General features: G+C 44.9%; 1 protein-coding gene across 1 annotated transcript in view; it reads right to left on the reverse strand.

The window, feature by feature from the left end:
- The window catches only part of LOC142575225 (ubiquitin carboxyl-terminal hydrolase 48-like), a 100814-nt gene that overhangs the window by 63149 nt on the left and 18924 nt on the right, over positions 1–18741 (reverse strand). The window contains exons 12-16 of the mRNA XM_075684380.1: positions 13487–13605; positions 10516–10591; positions 3486–3594; positions 2622–2670; positions 2505–2548 (exon numbers count right to left, since the gene is read on the reverse strand). Of these exons, the coding sequence (XP_075540495.1) occupies positions 2505–2548; positions 2622–2670; positions 3486–3594; positions 10516–10591; positions 13487–13605 (397 nt within the window). The remainder of the gene's footprint in view (positions 1–2504; positions 2549–2621; positions 2671–3485; positions 3595–10515; positions 10592–13486; positions 13606–18741) is intronic.

The following is an 18741-nucleotide window of genomic DNA, read 5'->3' on the forward strand; positions in this document are numbered from 1 at the left end:
GGGAGTCCCCTAGCATTGCATAACACAAATGTAGTAAGCTATCAGTAACTTAGGTACACAAAGATCAAGATATCTTGCATGATCTACTCTTATTAAAGGGAACGCCAAATTAGCATGCCAGCACTGATTACAGCTCAGTTCTAGTATAGGAAAGTCTGCAAGATATGTTTTCTTTATCAACAGAATTTCTGTTGAATAGAATCAATAGAATCAAGAATAGTATCAAATTTTTCCTGGGAAACTAATGAATCAGTGACATTCTGTTGTACTCAATACCAATGAGGTTCCCAGTTTAATAGCGGACAAGTGTATTGCGGCAATGTTTTAATTATTGCATATAAAGCTTTGCTTTCCAGTTTTTTTTCCAAAATACAGAAGGGACACCCCAACTTTACGGCAGGTCGGTTACCGTAAGGGCAATCGGCGCGACAGATGTAAGGACCGCGCACCACGTGACTCAATCCCTGTTCCACGCGTAGCCGGCACCGACTGTAAGGAGCAGGCGCTGTCCACACCATTTATTATCAGGTTCTGTGTGATTTGTCACTGGACGATGATTCTGAAATCTGGAGGGTCAAGGCTAACTTGCACCATTCGCCGTCCCCAAAAATCTATGCAGTTAAGCAAGGTCAGCACACAACTCACATGACACTTTTGCGCCGGCTGTTTAAATCCAAAACTAGTCTTTTGAGAGATTGCTTGAAGCTACAGATAGAGACCGATGTGTGTCTACAAACAGCATCGGGAATGAGAGGCCCCTATATGATGTGTCGCAAAGATAGTGGCTGTGAAACACTTCGTTGCGATCCTGTGCACTCACTTTCGTTTGCGAGGCAGTTTGTCAGCTTTCCGAGTGTTGCGAGACAGCTGCGTATAGGTTGGCATCAGTTCAGCACCAAACCATAACTTATTTAGTCGGCGAAACCCGATGAAGCAGCACAATTAGGCCTAATGGTCTAGGCAGTGTTGCTGGCCGATGTGGTAACGGGTTGCAACCCGTTGCAGATGACTTGCTGCTTCGGGTAGGTGGCTCAGCAGTGATTGGTCCCGAGCCGATGCATGCGGGTTAGACTGACAGCTGTTGAAGAGGCTCGAAGTTCGTTGCCACATATCCAACACAATCTGTGTGCCTAATTAATAAAGGGAAAGTGAGACATCCACCCAAACGTAGCTAATTCGCCCCAGACCAGGACGAATTTTTCTTCAGCTGCAAAGCTTTTCATTAGAGGAACCCGTTTGGGTTTCCTTTGTAGCACTTAGCTACGTTTGGGTGGATGTGTCACTTTCCCTATATTAATTACTTCTCTCCACCGTGTGGGTTTCCGCAGAACTGTTTCGTCAATCTGTGTGCCTATCGGTGGCTAATTAACCCGATCTTCGCACATGCTTTCACACTTTATGAAATACACACGGTATTTGTTGCCGTTCCCTGTGTCCACGTCACATAATTATTTCAATCTGTCCTCTAGACCTGAGCAAACCTTGTATCGACAGAGGTGGACTCGATCGACATGGCACTGTTCTACGAAGTCCCGTGTTGGGTCGCTGTGTTTGTGATCCCCATAGTGGGCCGACGTCGGCGAGCACTTGCAGTGACTAAGTCCACTATCGCGTCAGCCGGGGCGGCCCGTCTGCGGTGCACTCGGCTCTCCTATTGCGCCAAAAACAAAGTGAAATGCTCACATGGGTGGCATCAAGCACGAGGGGCGCCGCGGCGCACGTGACATGTGCCACTGCATGGATCTCTATATGCTGAAAAATCAGATGTTAGATATTCAATTTGGGAATTGAATTATTCTAGTGTTCACTATTCGATTCGATTTGTGATATTGGAGTATTCGCACACCCCTAGTTATAAGATCATGCAAGTGCTGACTAAACAAGGTATCCCTGTACACAGCTCTCATAGATAGTTCCTGCAAGACACTAGACTAAATTGCATCATCGCATCACTTCGCAGCTCAGCTTTCTAAATTTGAGAAAGCCTTTGGTGCGTCCATTTTGTGCACATAGGGGTGGCAGTCTGAGAACACATGCACAACAGCTTTCCAACATTAACAGGGTATCTATATTCAGTAATAAAACAAAATTTATTTCAATGCTTTTTAACGCAATATACATTTAAATCGGCAATTTATTAATGTGGCGGGCGACTCATGTTATAAAGTGCTCAAATTTTTGGTTTATCATGACCATGCCTTGAACTGTGGATACTAAGTCAGGAAGTCGTCACAGCAGACACAATATCGATGTGCTGAACGTGGTCTTGAAACAAGAATGCCAAGCTGTCAGGTGAAAGAGCAATGTAATATGCCCAAAGCTTGCTTACTCCCCAGACTTTTATCCACAATGGTACAACGCACAATTGAACCTTTTACTAAGTTGATAATAAATAGTCAATGTGGAATGTGGCACATGCAGGTCACTTAAACCTGCCCTGAAGAAGTGCTTGGGAAAGTAGCCAACTGACCAAATCTTTTCAGAACTTCCTCCCCTTTCCTCACCTTAGCCGTGGGCCCCCACCATACTTCTGATAGATAAGGTCGGCCTGAAAGAAATGTCACAGCGTCACACAAAGCAATCCAACAAACAAGCATGCCCTGCAAATGAACTCAACTTACAGCTCGACTGCTGATGCACTTCACCTTGCCCACATGCTGAGGGTCCAGCCTGTGTAAACTCAGACCAGACAAAACCTTGATGCATTGCATGGCGAAAGGCACAGGGAGCGACAATAACTCACTCATGGGTGGCACATGGCAGTATGAGACACAAAATTGTTTAAAAGTCATAGAAACAGTATGACATGCAACGTGATGGCAGGACGGTTGTCTCTTTGCAGTTGCTACTCATGCCAGCGTGTCAGAGGTCCTGAGTAGCTAAGAGTGCTAATGGTATTATAGCCAGTCACTACAGACAGCAGAGCTTCTTACTAATGTTTCTTGCTCTATTCTAGGAACACTTGGGAGAGACTATGCATAGAAAATTATTTAGAATGCTCTGGTACACTGTTACAGCGCATAAAAATGCGTAGAATTGAGCAAATGTCCCAACATTACTGCATGCCAGAGCTGTTGCCATCCACTTACTCGACTAGTCAAAAGGTACTGCAGCACAGCCCTGCCCATGTACTAAGCTTAAACAAACTCTTATGCTAGGCTTATTTGATGCCACATTAAGACCTGTTGACATCAGTTCAGCAACACCTACATAAAAATGTGTTGACACACAAGCAAAACAAGATGACTTCATTAAAGTGCACAAAAGAACAACAATTTACATTCATTACATGATGATTACACCAAATACCTAGACTAATGTTATGTGTCTATTCCTCGAACCTCTAGAGCCCTTCAATACTGTTCTACTGGCACTTTAGAGAACATAAAGTGTTAACAACTGTCAACATAAAATCTTAAAGTATAGTTGTATTACAGCACCAAGCCAATATAAAAGGAAGCCTTGCAATTGAATAAGCTGCTCACAGAGAGTGTGCGCACAGCGCAGCCAAGTTGTCCACCGGTGGCACTGGCTCCTTGTCCTGGGCAAGCCACCTTATCAGCCAGTCTGTAGCAATCCAGTCCACAGGCTCCCCTACAGTGAAGTGATGCAAGGTATAGCTCGGCTTAGTTTGCCATCTGTTGTTACACACAGAGCTTCGTGATAACAAGAGAAAAAAACTTAGTCAGCGGCAGGCCAAAATTGCAGTGAAAGCCCATCCACACTGAAGCAAAAACGTGCAGCGCACCGCCGCCAGTAAAATGTTGCTTCAGCAGTGTGGCAACATCTACTGGCGGTGCACCGCAGCAGCAGTCATGAGACAGCATGAAAATTTCACCTCCTTTCTTCTATGCATGTAGGTGCAAGGTGTTGCGTGCTTCTTTCTTAGTCTGCGGACAGCCCGGCACTGTGTTAACATTCTACAGCATTCGTTCTTAACACAAGCCATGCCAGGTGGTGATAATGACGTTCTTGCCACTGTGAGCATAATCATGCTGGTATGCTCCTTTCTGTTGTGGCGTCGCCGCGTTGAGACGACATAGGAGTGGCCTCTGTGACCTTGTATTCAGGATCTGTCTTGTCGTACCGAATCGGATACTAGCGCAGTATCTCCAAAAACCTTTCCATCAGGACGTCTCAGTTTGACTCATCATTGTAAAAACAATCACAAAGCAAGCCAGCAAATAAAAAAAAAGCATGAACGAGACCACGCGGAGCCAAAAAAAGAAAAAAAGAAAGAAGAATAAAAAACAGCTGCAAACACGAGCAGATGAGAGTGAAAAACAAGCATCCAGCTGACACCAGACACAAGGGCAAATCAAGCGGTTGGGCGGGTCCGCATGACAACAGTTTCTCGCACGTCACTGATGCCATCATTAACATCATCAGGCTATTTTATGTCCACTGCGGGATGAAGGCCTCTCCCTGCAATCTCCAATTACCCCTATTCTGCACCAACCAATTCCAACTAGCACCTGCAGCATAATCATGCTGCAGCTGCTAGTCGTGAATTTCTTAATTTCATCACTCCACCTAGTCTTCTGCCATCCTCGACAGTGCTTCCCTTCTCTTGGCACCCAATCCGTAACCCTAATGGTCCACCGGTTATCTAACCTACACATTACATGACCTGCCCAGCTCCATTTCTTTCTCTTAATGTCAATTAGAATATCCGCTATCCTCGTTTGCTCACTGATTCACACCGCTCTCTTCCATTCTCTTAACACTATGCCTAACATTGTTCGACATCGCTCTTTGTGCAGTCCTTAACTTGTTCTCGAGCTTCTTTGTCAGTCTCCTCTCCAAGTTTCTGCCCCATATGTTATCACGGGTAGAATTCACAGATCGTACACCTTTCTTTTTAAATATAACGGTAAGCCTCCAGTCTTTGGTGGGCTTGACATCGATCTGACAATGTCTGCCATGTGTGTGCCAGCCCATTTTTATTCTTCCGTAAATGTCTTTTTCATGATCAGGGTCCCCTGTGAGTAATTAGCCCTAGGTAAACGTACTCCCTCACAGAACTAGCCGCTCTCATTGGTCTCCTCTGTCTGTGGTGTGCAGCAAGCCACAAAATATCGCTCCAGGGCTGATCCATCCAGCTGCAAGAAAAAGCTGCTGCCAGTGCACCACATGCATTTTTCCTCTAATGTGGTGGGGGCTTGTGTCCCTCAAATGGAACATGTATGCATTTGCAAGCAAACCACCTGTTTACAGTCTTCCTCTCCTTTCTTTTCCTTTGTATCCATGTCCCCGCTTTCACTTTCCTCGGACACTTCCTCATTACGAAACCACTTGGCCTGCTGGGAAAGCTACTTGTGCATCAGGTGTGAGTGATAGGTTTGTGAACGGATGAATTAGTTTATTCAACCATTCCTAGTACATCTCGACAGTGATGCACACCGACACATAAAGGGGGCGGGCAGAGGGGTGTTGGCAAGGAGACACTTTGGGCACAAGGTAAATAAAATCCTTCTGATAATCCCCTCTTCAAACGAATCATTGGTGCAGTGAGCTGTCTTCTTCGTCCCCGCACTTGGAGATTCTGCATGTTTCTGCGTGCGGTGCCCGACCAGGACAAGCTCACTGTTGCTAAACAGCTAGCACTCCTTCTCTTCATTTGGCACTTGCAATGGAACTACTATTTCTTGAATAGTAGTTTTATAGTAGAGGCATAAATGGCAGGTATGTCACACTTTCTTTAGAAAAGCCTCTCCCAGATTCTTGACTTGTCGCTGGCTACAGTTAACAATGTGTGACAGCTAAAGTTAAGATCATTGCCTTCCCCCGTGACATGGCCACCTTCACGAGGTCACCAGTGTTGAATCCTATATACATTACAATATGACAAAGAACAAGCCATCTGTAATGCTAAGGCAAGGCTAGCTTTAACTGTAACATGACCTCTTGCACCTAATTCCACTTATTTTTTGCATCATAGGAGAACCTGTTAGGCAGCCAAGTTCACATTGGACAAAAAAAAAAAAAAAATATGCGTTTGAACGACAAGATCACTGTCCAGTAAAGAAAATAAAAATTGTGATTTTTATTAATTTTTTTACTGGCTGTCTTTAATTACCCCAATTAAATATTGCCACTGAATTAAATTGCCAATTGTGATAATTTAATTTTAAAGAAAGTCGCACAATTACAGAGTATACACTTTTGGGACCAAACAAATTTGTTAAAGGGTGCCTACCAATTGTTATTAAAAAAAAACACTTAATTTGTTTAATTCATAATAACCAAGGCTTGGGCGAAAATAGCATTCACTCACCGGAGTACCCACTGTGGTTGCTTAGTGGCTATGGTGTTAGGCTGCTAAGCACGAGGTCGCGGAATCTAATCCCGACCACAGTGATGGGGGTGAAATGCCATTTTTCACCCCCATCAAAAACCATTTTGATGGGGGTGAAATGCAAAAACGCCAGTGTACTTAAATTTAGGTGCACGTTAAAGAACCCTTGGTGGTCCACATTATTCCAGAGTCCCCCACTATGGCATGCCTCATAATGAAATCGTGGTTTGGCACGTAAAACGCAATAATTTAATTCTTTTTTAATTCACAGAAGGGACTGCTCAACACCATATCACAGACAAACTAACATTCAGATACTTGTATAAATTGTAGTGTATGAATTGCTTAGGCGTACTGTATACTCGCATAATGAACGCGCTTTTTTTCATGAAATATCGCAGCAAAGTTGAGGTTGGGGGAGGAAGTTATTATCCGGGGTAAGCTTGATGGGAACTTTTTCAAAACAGCAATAATTGTTAAGTACAAAGGTAATGATTTGAGAAATGTGTTACGTAACTTAGCTTTGCATTAAAAATACATGTGTACTATTTACAAGTCATAACAGTGTTTCTATAGCACTTTACTGCGTATCAAAGCCACCAGACCTGTCGTCCAGATCGCTAGCCGGCTCATCCACATCGTGGTTACGCAACAACTCGTCGTCGCAGCCGCTTCTGGCCATCTGCCGTTATCACAAGCATAACGTTAAGTGCTGCTTTTCAGCACCTGTTGTTTTGACAAGCACGTCGTATGCACCTCTTTCCACGGCCGTCTTGATCATGGGCATGTCAAAGTTTACTGGTGTCTGATCAGTGTTTTCATTTTGTGAGCAGATAAACTCTCTCTCCCGCAACAAGTGTGTAACTCAACTTAGGGCCCATCGCACACAGCGAAACCAAAGACAGGCCAAAAAGTGAGCAAGAGACACATGAACTCTACACTATGCCTGACTGTGCCGTCTATGTCAGCCAAGCACCGGCCAACCCTTCACTTTGACTCTCCCGCGTAGAGCGCCCAGCCGCGCATTGCATGCATGCCATGTAGCAGCAGTAAAGCTTCTGTTGCAGAGAGCAGCTGCCTGTTTTTTGCTCTCTCGAGTCTGCAAGAAGCCTTTGCACCAGTGCCGGTGAAGCACGCTGTAAGAACAGGCTGAGTGTTACCGTGATTGCTCTTTCTGTCGGGTCCCGAACGACCATGATAATGTGCAGCCTGTTCTTACCACATGCTTGCCGTCAGTGTTCTCTTGTCTTGTCAGGTTTTGCTGCCGTTTCTTACGTGGCATTAGAGTCGAACCCACTTATAACGATACCAGTTTTAACAATATAGAAATAAGTATAGAAATGCGAGAAGCTGCTGCCCCGTCAATTTTTGTATGTTTTCCAATGTGAAATAACCCGTTTACTACAATGCCTCGATGTCGCATTATCGGTTATGATGATGAAGTCTGGCTGCTGGGTGTCCAAGCCAAAAGGTAGTGAAATGTGAAATCCTTGAAAAGAAAAAAGAAAGATAATGAGAAATTTGAGCCGCTGCACAATGGCCCGCTGCTACGACGACTGCCGCGCGCTCATTTTCTAGCCTTCTCCGCTTGCCTCTCTCCCGTCGCCCTTCCACCCCTCCAAACACGAATAGGCTGCTCCAATAGCTCTAGGCTGTGCCACCCTCCGAAACACGAATGGACAGCACCAACTGCATTGCTCGCATGTTGCTCACTGGCTCCTCATTCAGCGCAGTTCTGCAAACAGCTTAATCGCTCACGTTCGTCTTTGCTGGTTGCGTCGAAATCGTTCCTGGCCACATGGTTTGCCAGCCTTGTTTGACTTGCCGCAGAAACGGAAAATGGCTGATCCGCCCGCCGATCATCAGCAGTGCACGACGTTGCCGGTGAAAAGAAAGTGCATGGCTAAGATACGGAAACTAAGTGCTTCTAACAGATGAGGCAATATCGCCATTGGATACCGATGGTGACGATGGCAGCAATGACACGGTAAGGCAGGCTGCCTCAACGTTGTCCTCACAGGAGGCCCGGCAAATGATTCAGTCCCTCCGGGGCTTCATTTTCGCAAGGAACCTTCTGCTGCACTATGTGGAGCACCTGGATGCCTTGGAGAAGGATATCGGCAAGCTTCGCGTAGAGCATGCAAGGCTGACGGACATAGGGTTTTCTCATGCGAGCCAGTGAGAAGTACGTGGCGAGATGCTTTTGGTGATCTCGCTTCAGCGTTTCTTCTAGATTTCTCGAGCTGACAAGCTGCCGTGGCAATCTTCTCGCATTTTTAAAAGGCCCCTTTTGGGGCACACCAAAGCGATGCCTCGGTGGTACTCGCATATTGCTTGCCACCCGTGACCCCTCTCTGCAGGTGTTATAGCAGTGCCATTGTTTAATGCCAACAGCAGCGGCTTCTTACATGCGATCGGAGCGCCCAGGAAGCAGTTAAACGAGTGAACACAATCAGCAGCCGGATGGAGGAAAGTGGTGTGGAGGGGCACTGGCCTTCCCACCATTATAGTTTTCTCACATCAGCTCTGCCATTCCCGTATTTTGATTTTTTTCATGCAACCCAGTTGTAGCAATTATCGGTTATAACAATGGAATTTTTGTGGCAATTGAATGCTGTTATAAGTGGGCTCAACTATATTAAGTATTTCCAACACAGAGATAGGCATCAATATAAGTGCTCTTGTAAGAAAGCAAATGATTCTAGTCTCCCGAAAAAACTACAGTACGACCGTTCGAACATGGGACTGCACAGGAGCAACGTTGGGGCTGTGATTACTATGTGAGGGAGGACAAAAATCCTAATTTTCAAGAGCAAAGTTGGGGGTGCACTTATTATGCAAGTATATACGGTACATATAGTGGTGTTACCAATTAGTGCAACTACTCTTTTTGGCTCGATAGTGAAACTTGGATCATGAAAGAGAAAGCAATAGATGCACATGAGGAGACATTTATTAAGCTATTGCATGCACTAATCAGTATATGTACTGCCCATACCACTCAAAAGTGAGGCAGTAAAACCACCTCTCCCTTTTCTACAGCGGATCTTAAAAGATAAACCCAAATTTCTCAGCATAATGGCTATTTTGCTACTTACTTGCGGTCATATTTCAATTAACAATTGCAAGAAGTGCTACACGCAAAAATATATCAGTTCAAACCAAGAAAAATGAAATCGTAGAAGACTGAACAGTAGCTTTTAAAGGCGCCCTGAAACAGTTTTCTAACTAATCATAGAATGGCCGAACTATTAAAGGGTGTCGTCTCAGGAAACTCATCCTGCAAACATTTTTCGAACCCTTGAACTCTAAGTTAACCGATTGCTCCAATACCCAGCTTTTTCTCTCTTTTTGCCTCCACTTGCGTGCTGGAGGCTGCACAGAGGAGTAACCAAGAGGGCAAAGCCCTGGCCAAAAAAAAAGCTGAGTGCTGCGAAAACGAAAGGGCTTGTTGCGCACAGACGACGCACAGAGGACACAGCTATGCACAGTGCAAGAATGAAATGACTTTCCTGCCTTTTTGAGATTGCACACATAATATATATATATTTAAAAAGAAAAAAGGTTACGGACGAAGACGAAGTGAGACACAAATGACATATGTGGGCGTCCATATATGTCGTTAGTGTCTCACTTCGTCCTCGTCTGCTTAGTGCCGAAACCTTTGTTTTTAAGTCATGGACTAACTAGCTCAGCAACAAGTTTTACTAAATATACTTTTCATTCATTTAACTCAAAACTAGCAATTATGTATTATTGAGTATGTTCTCGCAATCACAAAATCAGCCAATAGCGCTGGTGGGCTAGCTGCTTTCGATGACACTGCGTGACGGCATTGCGGAAGCGAGAGCAGCCCATTTTTTTGCTGTGTTTTACAGCAGATGGTAAATTCCCTGCTGCATGCAGTGCAGTGATATTTGGTTCACATGTTCACAGCAGCCTCTACGACAGATTGGTAAAGTTTTCTTACTATGGCAAAGAAGCATTTCAGGGCCCCTTTAAAATAGACTTTGGGGGCACTAGGTCTTGCCCTAGAGCACAACAAAAGAGGCAAAAGAGTCGGGCAACGGTGACGAGTGCTCCAACAAATTGATGCCCAGTCTTAGGCTCTGTCTCTGCATGCCATACCTAGAGCGTGTAACGAGTAAGCTATTCAAGAGCACATTCTCCAGCAATGCTGAATGCTGATGGCGCCTGAGAAAAAGAGGCAAAAGCACCTTCAATGACGGGCAGCTGCTCATATAGGGAGCGCACCTCTTTCTGTTGAGCTCGGCCAGCAGACACCTTGTCCGCCTGCGAGACAAATTGTCGGTGACGATTAGGGAGGGAAAGGAGAGACAGAAAATAGCTTCATAATCATCATCAGCCTATTTATGTCCATTGCAGGACAAAGGCCTCGCCCAGAATCTCCATTTACACCTGTCTTGCACCAGCTGATTTCATCAAATACCTGCAAATTTCTTAAATACATCATAATACCTAGCTATCCGCCGTCCTCCACTGCACATCCCTTCCCTTTGCACCCACTCTGCAACTAATAAAGCAACAGTTACCTGTTCTATGCACTACATGACCTGCCCAAGTCCCATTTATTTCTTTTAATCTCAACTAGAATATCACAAATCCTCATTTCTCTCTAATCCATTTTGCTGTGCCTTTCTGTCTCTTGATGTTATGCCTATGTGTACCATCTTTCATTCCATCGCTCACAGTGCAGTCCTGGCTTTCTCAATCTTCTTGATATGCTTAAGAAACCATGGGCCTCTTAACAAAGAAGCTCATGGGTTCTCTCTTAAGTTTATTCTGCCCTGCATGAAGCAACTAGAAGTGTTATGCGCAGTGAAAATGTTACACGGTCATGGTTTAACTTTATGAGACCATTGCGCAAAAGCAAAGTTCTATAGCTGCTTTGCCAGATCCACATGCATATAAGCACTTTCATTACTCAAAAATACTTTTCTGATGAATGAGGTTGCTAATTTCAGTTTTCCCGTGAGCAAATGGCAACAACACCCTCTCCTGTTAAATGTGACTGTCACTACTGCAAAGTTTTTGCTATGTCACACCAGCCAAATGCAGCTGAAAATGATAGACAGAAAAGAACAGCAAGGTTAAATTATGTGACTAGCAAAGAGTCCCTCACCAAACCTCGTTGGAAATTTTGGTTATACAGAAAAAGTTGTAAAGCGCCATCAGGGTACATTCTTAACAAAAGGATCTTCAGTAAGGGTTTAGTAGTAGTCACGATGGAAGCGAATTAAAGTTGAGAGGTGATGGTGCGAGGAGGTGAGCAACCCTTCCCATGAAAGAGGCTCTCTCTCATTGCCTCAGCCAGCACCCATAGGAGACACTCATCTCCTGCCATATCCCATATTGAAGATGAGGGCCCAACTCCATTTTCGCAGAGACCCCAACACTTGCAACTGCAGCCTTCTTTTCTATCTCCCTTCTTTTCTTGCTATGCAAAAATCTCCAGAGGCAGCATTGCTCGCTCTGTGTTTTGTTTGGTGGTGAAATCCTATCTTCTTTTTTTCTTTTGGCAGGGATGACCTTGAGGCCTATTATAGGATGGGGTAAAGAATGGCACATCTCACATCTTTTATTTATTTAGTGCTTAATGCCAGCCTGTGTGCCAGGCTTTAAGGGGACACTAAAGGCAAATACTAAGTCAACGTGGACAGTTTGAATACCATTTCAGAAAACTCGCAACGCGGGTTTCTTGCCAAGAAGACACTTAGTTTACGAGAAAATTGCATCTGAATGGTCCGAATACCTTTTTCGAAATTAAAATCTCCCGCCACCCAATCGGGGGAGTGGTGACGTTGCATATGCCATCACCACCCTTTGCTGCCATCGGTGAATAAAACAACGCCCGACAGACGGTGGAACCGAGCCACGACAGAGCAGCAGATTTGCCGTTGCAGCTTCTTTTTGGTCAAGTGGTGCAGACCGTTCGGGCATCCCGCGACATCGCATGGAAGTTGAATTCTCTGCTACTTGCAGTTTATCCGAGTTTCGCGAGCCAGCAAAACCAGTGCAACACTACGCGATAACTACTGAAACGAGAAAACGTGGGACACACAGAGTGGTGCGAAAACGAAACCTTTTTACCGCCCGCGTCGTTGTTGAGGGAAACTTCAATGAGTTCTTTTTTCTAAAAGTGAAACAGAAGTGAACAAGTAGCATTTTATTTTGTTTTATAATACAATACAAGGATGTTTTGTGGAACGAGTGGTTGAGTACTAGTGACAGAATTTAACTGAGGAGTGCTTTCGTCATCGGGCAAGTACTTGAATGTCCCGGGTGAGTCTCTAATCATGTCCTGTATTTAACTCAATTTCTCAATTATTAAGGCTCTGTTCGCGATAGTACTGACACCTTAGAGATTCTCGAGCACTAATCTATAATTTTTGCTTGACTTAATATGTGCCTTTAGTGTCCCTTTAAGCAGAGAGAGAGAGAGAACCAACTTTTATTGAGCCCTTAGTAAAGGTTGGTGCGCGCTGGCACCAGGTTGGGTGAAACCTTCTTCTCAGGTCCCATATGCGTCCAGCAGTTCCTGGCCCCTAGCCGCCAGCACGAGCTGGGTCGGTAGGCCAGGGCTGGACAACAAGGTATCCCATCGCTCGGGGGGGTTAAGCTTAGTGCACTCTGCAAGGATGTGTGCTAAAGTGCCTTTTGATCATCTGCAAAACGGGCATGAAGTGTCATGCTCTGTTGGGAACATCTTGTGCAAGAGCACGGGATGCGCTAGCGACCCCGCTTGCGTGCGTCGCACGATCGTTTGCTGCCTTCGGCCGAGTTGCAGATGCAGACGGGGAAGCCTACATCTGCCGCTTCTGTACATTTGTACAAAGACATCGCCTTTAAGCAAGAGTGCATTAGGAATACACTGTGTAATCAATTCAAAACAAAAGAAAAAAAATACCGAAATATATAACTGGGCACATTCTTGTTACACAACACAGAACAATAACATGAGACAAGGTACAATGTGAAATGGCATCATATCAGACAGTCTAAATTGACTTGAACCTGAACGTAGGAGAGAAGCATGCAGCAGGATGGACCATTTTCCTATTTTTGCATGCCATTTACACTTGCAGTGTTGATTCCCCCAGCTTAGGCAGCTTCCCCACACTGCCTGAGACACCGCGTAGAGGTTTGGATGTTGGCCGTGGTACTCACCCGCATAGCTTCCATTTCAGCCACCCACTGCTCAAATATGGCATTGTCAGTGTCCAAGGCATCTTGCACAAGCTTAGGCAGCACAAAAGCCCAAAAGGAGTCCTGGTCGGCTGGGAATGCTGCACAATGTACACAGGGCAGAAAGAGTTTCTGCTCATTTTGCTATCGTTAAGACATACACAGACATTTGCAGGTAAGGTCACACGGTCACTGATTTTACAAGATGATTTTAAAAAACTGATGAACATAAATACATTCTTTTTACATCACAGATGGCAGCACCAACCATGCCACAAACGGTAACTTTTGTCACAGTGTAGAAGTGAGATACCTATAACACATCAGCAAAGCATTCGTTACTTCTCCACTTGGATGAAGTAGGTCAGTATTATTTCACTGTATCAAAAAAAAAAGGCAAAACGACCAAATGACATGTTGACTTGTGTTTTGTAGCATATGAATGCAGTCAACTGACTTTCCGGATGCCCAATTTTTCAGGCATGTCCGATAATTCGGACATCTTCGCAGCACTATCACGTACCCTGTAGAGTTAATCTATAAGAACGTCTGATATTTTAGATGCAAGAAATCTTCGTCACCCAATTTTCCTGACTTTTTGCCATGGCCACAGGTTTGAAACGGCGTTAACCCATTCGCTTCCGCAGCCGGCAATTCATTGGCCACTCAAAGAACGGCTGTCTCTGGCTATTTTTCATAAATGGTAGCACATTAAAGGCTATTTTCTAGTTGCTTTGGGTTTCACACACTAGATGGACATATTTGTCTTCACTTTCAGCCGAAGTTGTTGGTAAAACAATGGAAAGATTCCTGCTCGTCCGACGCTACTCTGTTGTTGTAGCTGTTGAAACCAGAGTGTACCAGGATAGAAAAAAAGCTTACAGGCTTCCGAGTGGGCTCATTATTTTCATAATACTACCGAAAACTGTAAAGCAGAACCATTTGATGCTGTGTTTAGTTTCCGAGGGCCAAGTTCAAAAGCCCAAGAGTCGTTCTGATTGAAAAGACAAATGCAAAAGTGCGCTCCGCATTCTTGCTCATTTTAATATTTTATTGTGCTCACTTTCTAGCTTTCTACCGCATCTGATGTGGAAGCCTTTCGGGAACAAAATAAATTGGACATTTTGTAAATGCAATGTCTGCAGCAGATTTTAGAGCAATTTAGTTTGCTCAGCTGCTATATTTGTGGACAAGAGCACGGTGACAGCTGCAGTATAAATGTAAAAGATGAGACTAAACAAATCCATGCAATATGCTCTGTGGCAATGCCACTGCTTGGTGCTAAAGGAACCGACATAAGGTGCAGCAGTGCTTGCTGCTGCACCTTATGCTGCTTGTTGATGCACAACAGCGAATAAGCACCATCAGCAACCTAAGCTTGGTTGCTTAAACGAGTGGCATAGCATCACAGTTCACACCAGCAGCCTGTTAGCAGTGGTCCTTGATTCCAGCTTTGAATGAACATCTGGGCTAAAGCCACAACAGCATCCAGCAGAGAGTTGCACGTTGGCTGATGCTTAATTCTGGCCTTTCTGCCTTTGGTGCTGTCTGACATTCACTATGAAGTGAAGTGAACTAGCCTGCCAACAAGCCAAAAACACCAAGCTGTTGCTGTACTGCCTATCGCACACACCGTTTAGATGTGTGCACTACGTGCCACCATGTACTATAAGTAAAGACTTAATGACAGGCACTTGTTCCTATACCTCTCTCTTCGTTGCAACACCATGTGGTAACTTTGCTCATGGAACACATTTTGTAAAATTGGCACAGTATTACTACACCACTGTGTTGCAAGCATGCCCTGCCTTTCTTTATATAAAAGGTTTTGTATCAGCTTCATATAAAATTTCTCTATCAATACAGGCCAACCATTGAAACTTCTAAGGGATCTTGACAACCTCACATAAACATGAGCAATCACCACTTTTTGGCTTTGATGAGCCCACCACCATCATGAGTATTTTACCACTTTTCCAATGGTTTCTAGCATGCAGAGGAAAAAGAACAGCATTTTTCTTTTCCTTTCACGACAAAGATAGGAGTAGACATTATACCATCATCACTTTTTCTGTTGAATTATACAATTAAACCTAGATATAACGAAGTATTTACTTTTTGTAACTTCCACATCTATAGAACACCACACATATTCAACCTCTACATAATGAAGCGTCTCTATCCACAATTTATATATCATGAAATTTCACTGCTGCCACAAAGGAAGGCTGAGGCAATAAATTAAACCTACTGCAGGTTCCAGTGGCCAATTGGTTGACTCACATGAGGCTGTTTGCAAACACACCTTTCAAATCGCGCGCTGCATGACAAAAAGAGGCTGCTGCAGCAGAGCAGTGTTTTCTCCGGCAGCGGCAGTGTACCGCGAGATCTCAGAGGCCATAAGATGGCGAGTGCGGTGTTGATCAGAAGCACAAAGGGGCACACGTTTTGGGGTATCATATCAAGCATTCTATGCAGCACAGTTCCGTATTCTGCATGTGCCTTGCGACACCACTTGATTTGGTGTTGATTTGCGACTTGTTAACAAGTGACAAGTATGAGTAGCGGTACAGGTGGTAGGGCAGTAGCATTAAACACAAGGCCCTCTCGCTTAAGGACAAGGCTACTATCTTGCAAGTGATCTTGATCGACAGGGAAAAGGATGTTACTGTTCGCTTCAGGATACCGCAGAGCTCTCTTTCCATTGTTGGTGGTGGTGGCGGTGAGAAACTTTATTGAAAGGGGGGAAGGGGGAAGGGTAAAGGGGGACGTGGCTGAGGGATTGGGCTCAAGTAAGGCTCTGGGCCTGCTTGGCCTTCTCCGCCCAGTCCACCAGTTCAAGCTGTCAGTCGACGTCCCCAGAACTGAGCCAGGCTGTCCAGTCAGTCTCGCTGCTGACGGGGGTATGAGAAAACTGGGGTGAGGTGCATTCCCACATTATGTGTGTGAGTGTTCCTGTTTCTGAACAGAGCCTACATTGGTCGCTTTCCTTGCCCCCTATGATTTGTTAATGTACTTTGGGTGTGGGTATGTGTTTGTCTGAAGTCGCCGAAGCGCGACCGCTTGCATTTTATCGAGTTGCTTGGCCGGTGGTGGGAGCGCGCGATGCCTCAAGCGATACCCATGGGCTATTTCATGATAAGTCTCACAGGGTTCCTCGTGTCTCTTCTCCTCATTCACGCCGTCCGCATCCGCGGACGAGGCTCAGCGCGCTAGATCTGGAGCCAAACTGTGAGCGGACGCGTTGCCGGGCACAGCCGCGTAATCGGGGGTCCACACGAGGGTTTTCAAGCCACTTAGGGGGCGTCGTGTGAGGACATGGTACGCCTGTTTGGAAATTATACCGCGGACGAAATTGCCGATGACCTGCTTGCTGTCGCTGATGACGGTATTCGCTTCCGCATGCATGGCCATGGCAATCGCGGTTTCCTCCGCTTCCACCACTCGGCCAGCCGTGATTGTTGTGTGTAATGTGATAAAGCATGTGCTATGGAGAAGGCGCAGGTGAGCGCTAGTCTTCTCCTTTAGCCCAGTTGTGGCTGCGCTGGCTGTTTGTGTGACTGAGCGCACACACAGCTGGCACGCCCTATCTTGGAGGTAATTTGTGGCAGGTGCAAAGTTGGCCCGAGCCAAGATAGCTGGTGGCTTCGTGTGTGCTGTCTTCCCATGTGCCTAGTGTTGGAGGTCGCGTAATCTAAATTATTTTTGTTTTTTATTTAATCTTACCTTTTAGCGCACAAGAGACACAGGGACAGTTAAGACAGATGCAGACGAATTGTCCCTGTGTCTGTTGAGTGCTAAAAGCTAAAATGAAATACCAACATGCCCAAACTTACATTCTCTTATGTTTCAGCATCATCATCAGCCTATTTTATGTCCACTGCAGGACAAAGGCCTCTCCCTGCGATCTCCATTACCCCTGTCCTACACCAACTGATTTCAACTAGTGCCTGGGCATTTCCTAATTTCATCACGCCACATAGTCTTCTGCAGTCCTCGACTGCACTTCCCTTCTCTTGGCACCCATTCTGTAACCCTAATGGTCCAACGGTTATCTAGCCTACGCCTTACATGGCTTGCCCAGCTACATTTCTTACTCTTAATGCCATCTAGAATATCAGGTATCCTCATTTGCTCTATGAACCATACCGCTCTTTTCCTGTCTCTTAACATATGCTTAACATTCTTCGTTCCATCACTCTTTTCGCGGTCCTTCACTTGTTCTTGAGCTTGTTTGTCAATCTCCAACTTTCAGCCCCCTATGTTACCACCGGTAGAATGCAATGATTGCACACCTTGCTTTTCAATGATAGTCGTAAGCTTCCAGTCAGGATCTGACAATGCCTGCTGTATGCACCCTAACCCATTTTTATTCTTCTGTAAATATCCTTCTCATGATCAGGGTCTCCTGCGAGTAATTGACCAAGCTAAACATACTCCTTCACAAACTCTAGAGGCTGAATGTTCCCTTGCCAGGTTATTGAACATTATATTTGTCTTCTGCATATTAATCTTCAACCCCACTCTTATACTCTCTCTGTCAAGGTCCTCAATCATTTGTTGCAATTCGTCCCTAGCGTTGCTGAACAGGACAATGTCATCTGCAAACCAAAGGTTGCTGAGATATTCACCGTTGATCCTCGCTCCTAAGCCTTCCCAGTTTAATAAACTTGAATACTTCTTCCAAGCATGCAATGAGTAGCATTGGAGAGATTGTGTCTCCTTGCCTGACCCCTTTCTTGATAGCTAACTTTTACTTTTCTTGTGGAGGACCAAGGTAGCTGTGAAATCTATGTAGATATTTCCCAAGATATTCATGTATGCCTCCTGTACTCCTTGATTACGCAATGCCTTTATCACAGCTGTTGTCTCCACTGAATCAAGCGCCTTTTCCTAATCTATGAAAGCCATATTGAGAGGTTGATTGTACTCTGCAGATTTCTCAATTACCTGATTGATGACATGGATGTGATCCCTTATAGAGTATTCATTCCTGAAGCCAGCCTGTTCTCTTGGTTGACTGAAGTAAAGTGTTGCCCTTATTCTATCGGAAACTATCTTCGTGAATATTTTATATAATACTGAAAGCAAGTTTATAGGCCTATAATTTTTCAATTGTTTAACATCTCCCTTCTTGTGGATTAGTATAATGTTTGCATTCTTCCAGTTCTCTGGTACAGAAGTCGTGAGGCACTGCCTATAAAGGGCAGTGAGCTTTTCTAGCATGATATCTCCTC

The sequence above is a fragment of the Dermacentor variabilis genome, chromosome 3, assembly GCF_050947875.1.
Source record: "Dermacentor variabilis isolate Ectoservices chromosome 3, ASM5094787v1, whole genome shotgun sequence".
Lineage (NCBI taxonomy): Eukaryota > Metazoa > Arthropoda > Arachnida > Ixodida > Ixodidae > Dermacentor > Dermacentor variabilis.